This window comes from Poecilia latipinna, unplaced genomic scaffold (genome assembly GCF_001443285.1).
Source record: "Poecilia latipinna isolate Pla-1442-1.1 unplaced genomic scaffold, P_latipinna-1.0 Scaffold2544, whole genome shotgun sequence".
NCBI classification, from domain to species: domain Eukaryota; kingdom Metazoa; phylum Chordata; class Actinopteri; order Cyprinodontiformes; family Poeciliidae; genus Poecilia; species Poecilia latipinna.
This window is the reverse complement of record NW_015115160.1, coordinates 38,826-42,439: the sequence shown is the minus strand read 5'-3', so window position 1 is coordinate 42,439 and position 3,614 is coordinate 38,826. Positions and strand designations below refer to the sequence as shown.

Below are 3,614 nucleotides of genomic sequence, written 5' to 3'. Positions count from 1 at the left end.
ATGAAAAAAGTCCTAAAATAGGCCATTCATTGAAGGTGCGCCTTATAGTGCGGAAAATACGGTAATCACAAAATAATTCACTTAAGATATACTAGTAAGTATGTTTATTGCATGTAACCCATATAAAAGTATGCTGAGTATAACTTTAGTTGTTCCAAAAAAACATATAATGGTAAACTTAGTATACTTTAAATTGTGATTTTCTACAATTTAATTACTATTAAAACACACTAAGCACATAATTATTTGTTCCAAAATAACACACTTCCAGTTAACCAATCCTAAGCCAACTTTAAGTATACTCATTAGTCTGACTTAAAGTATGCCAAAACTTTATATACTTACTATATTAATTCTTCAACTGGGCAGTTGGACCAGCAGACTGAACCCTGCCTGTGCCCGGTGTTGGCAGTATAAATAAATGCGTATTTTAATGTACACTTTTTTTTTCTTTCACTTTTTGTTTGCTTTTATGTTTATAATACACTCCAGTGTGTCTTCATCAATGTGGATATAAAAAGGATTGATCAGAATCAGCTGTACCAAATATAAACACTGTGCTCTTTAAACAATTAAATAATCACATCAAAAAGTTAGAAAATTGTCTTTAGTTTCTTATTTAATTCCCAAATACATTAATGTGTGTGACAAAAATGTGTCAATGACAGGTATTAACTTAAAATACTTTGTACAACGAGGCTTTATAAAGTTCGGTCCATTTACTTGTATTACCTTACCGGCACATATTCCACATTCAATATGGCGGACGCTGTGACGTATCGCAGCAACGGGCCGACCATGAGGGGTCTGCGTGTTCATGTCTGTGGTCCAACTGCTCAGCTACTTTCTGCTCCACAGACTGACGAACTGTGTTCAGATTCCTTTCGATAAGAACCATGAACCGTTTCTACTGCTGCGGACTGGATAGAAAAACCGTCACGATATCATCAACGCCCCAGTTCACCCCACCCAACGGCGCTGCGGTTCTTTAACCCTAACACACTCTTGAAATCATTAAAATACTCAAACGTAGAAGGAAAACAGATTATTATTGTTTGGAGCATTTTATCTTAAATTTTTTGCTGTATGAAGGAATTTATGCCAAGCTGAACATTTTTACTGGAACTTCAAGTTTCTCGAACACCGGAGATTTTAGAGGCTTCAAAAGCTTTAAAAGTTTAAGACCTCGGCTCCAGTGGTTTGTTCTGACCCAGTTCCTCCTGGGTCAGAACAAACCCAGGACTCTGGCCAGTTCGCAGAGTTCGCGACAGTTTCCTATCTTTCTCTTGGTCATCTGTCGGACCGGCGCAGGTGAGTGCGCGGCGCGCCCCGCAGCAACTCTTTACGCACGGCTCAGCAGGTTTACGCGCGGCCTTTGGCCCCTACTCATGTCATTAACGCGGGTTTTACGGCGGCGTGAGGAGTGAAACATTAGCCTGGAGCTGGACTGACCCTGATGTAGCAGCAGGAGATGAGCAGCAGAGGCAGGATGAAGCCCAGCAGCAGGATGGACACCTTGTAGGCGCGCCGCGACGCTCCCAGCCCGGCCTCCCAGCAGAAGGTCTTGTTCGGGGCGCTGGAGTGGCTGGTGAGCACGTAGTTTTGCGCCACCGGCACCGAACACAGCAGGGACAGGGTCCAAATGACGCACAGCCCAGCCAGCGCGTTCCTGCGGCTGCGGACGCACGCAGAGCTCTTGGAGCGAACCACGGCGATGTAGCGATCCACGGACATGGCCACCAGCGTGAGGATGCTGACCAGCATGCTGGCCGTGGTGAAGAAGTGTCCGAACTTGCAGAGGAAGGCTCCGAACACCCACTCTGGCAGGGAGTAGATGGTGGCGTGGAGCGGGACGCAGAAGAGGAGAAAGAGGAGGTCCGCCACGCTCAGGTTCACGATGAAGATGTTGGTGGGGCTGAGCGGGCGCGCGCCACCGCTGGGTTTCACCCTGCCGATCACCAGCATCACCAGGGAGTTCCCGAGAAGCCCCACCACGAAGATCAGCCCGAACACCAGCGGCACGATCACCACCTCCGGCCCGGGCTGCCCCGCGGTGCGGTTGGTCTCAGCCCGGCTGTACGACTCGTTTCCCGGCGGCACCATGCTGGAGCTCCGGGAGCCGGCTGGAGGTCAGAGCCGAGCCCAAAGCAGGTCCATGGTTCGGTCCGACACGTCCGGCAGCAAAGTCCAAGCTCAGTGAACAGCTGGAAGCGCGTCCACTTAACGGAACCGCAGAAATCTGCTTCCGGTCTGAGGCTTTCAGAGTAAAACTGCAGGTCTGAGTCGAGAACAAAGCCGGTACCAGTCCTTCTGGTTCTGTGGGCTTCAAGAACAAATATATGGGGGAAATTTCCTGCCATAATCCAAGAGCACACACTTTCAGTCTGAAAACAAGATTTCATGTCTTTTGTTCTCAAAACTTTTAATACTTTTGCTTACACACACATATCTAATATAGATAGATGGATAGATGGATAGATATCATGTCGTGACTGTCATCTTTGTTTGGGTGAACAAACTCCTGCACAGCAAATCCAGGAGGCCCAGATTAACACTGTCAGATTTGATTTCAACACTTTTAAAGTGTCTATATGGGTCCACACCAGAAAGTGTTAATTTAACTCTTTTTGGAGAGTTGGTACCTTAACTCTAATAAAGTGTCAAATATCAAATCTGCTGGAGTAAATCAATTCAGTGTTAGATCTTAATATTAACTCTCACAGAGTACTTCTTTAACTTCTTAAGAGTTATTTGTAATTAATATTAAATACGTACTGTATTGTGTTGAACTTTTAAAAATTATTTAGAAAATAAACGTTTAATAAAGAGGCAAGGATTTTCTCAAATGCATTTATTTCAAAACGTGCACCATAATTACAAAACATATTACAACGTGGAATAATGTGCATGTTTCACATGTCGCTTTTTAAAAGGTCTGAGATATCAGGTGGGCAACACAAAATGCAGTATGCTTAATACATTTTTTTTCCAAAACAATATGCATGAAATTGTTCAAAGTACAAGGTGGAGAAAGTAAAGCCTGTATCAATGCATGCAGTTCATGTAATATATGATAGAGTACATTTTCTTTTAACAGGTAGATTACCAGATATTACAGTACATAACAGACCAACCTGATATTCAGATCCATCATTTCTTATCCAGTTTCTGTTTCTGTTGATAAGAGACAGTTCCTCTCTGCACTCCACCAGAGAGATGTCCATCACTAACAGATTGTCTTCAGGTTGTTGGGCTGTTCGTGATGTTTGGCCAGAGACACCAACAAGCTCCTCTACTGCATCGGACCGTCTTCAGTCTCTGAGTACTACAGCCTGTGTCGGACTCTGGTTCATAACAAACAAAAACCAGAACAATAAGGAATGGAGCGAAGGAATACACTTTTACTACAACTCTAACAACAAGCCTCCATTACAGAAATGTGGAGTTTCACAGATATTAACACTTACATAATCATTTTTGGAGCTTGAATCTTCAAAGAATCCATGGAGGGATCAGGAGGGGGAGGTTAGGCTGGAGATTCATCCTCAACCAGACTGGTTCTAACATAACAGTGATTCTTGAGAATAGGGACAAAACAGGTCCTATGGATAAAG

General features: G+C 44.0%; 1 protein-coding gene and 1 long non-coding RNA gene across 2 annotated transcripts in view; one reads left to right on the top strand and one right to left on the bottom strand.

Annotated features, from left to right (window-relative positions):
* galr1b (galanin receptor 1b) overlaps positions 1–2,402 on the bottom strand; it is a 22,644-nt gene extending 20,242 nt beyond the window's left edge. The window contains exon 1 of the mRNA XM_015020189.1: positions 1,453–2,402. Coding sequence (XP_014875675.1) covers positions 1,453–2,103 — 651 coding nt within the window. The 5' untranslated portion in view covers positions 2,104–2,402. The remainder of the gene's footprint in view (positions 1–1,452) is intronic.
* Positions 1,016–3,614, top strand: part of LOC106938265 (uncharacterized) — a 22,770-nt gene continuing 20,171 nt past the window's right edge. Inside the window, exon 1 of the long non-coding RNA XR_001422582.1 lies at positions 1,016–1,029. This is a non-coding gene — a long non-coding RNA (uncharacterized LOC106938265). The remainder of the gene's footprint in view (positions 1,030–3,614) is intronic.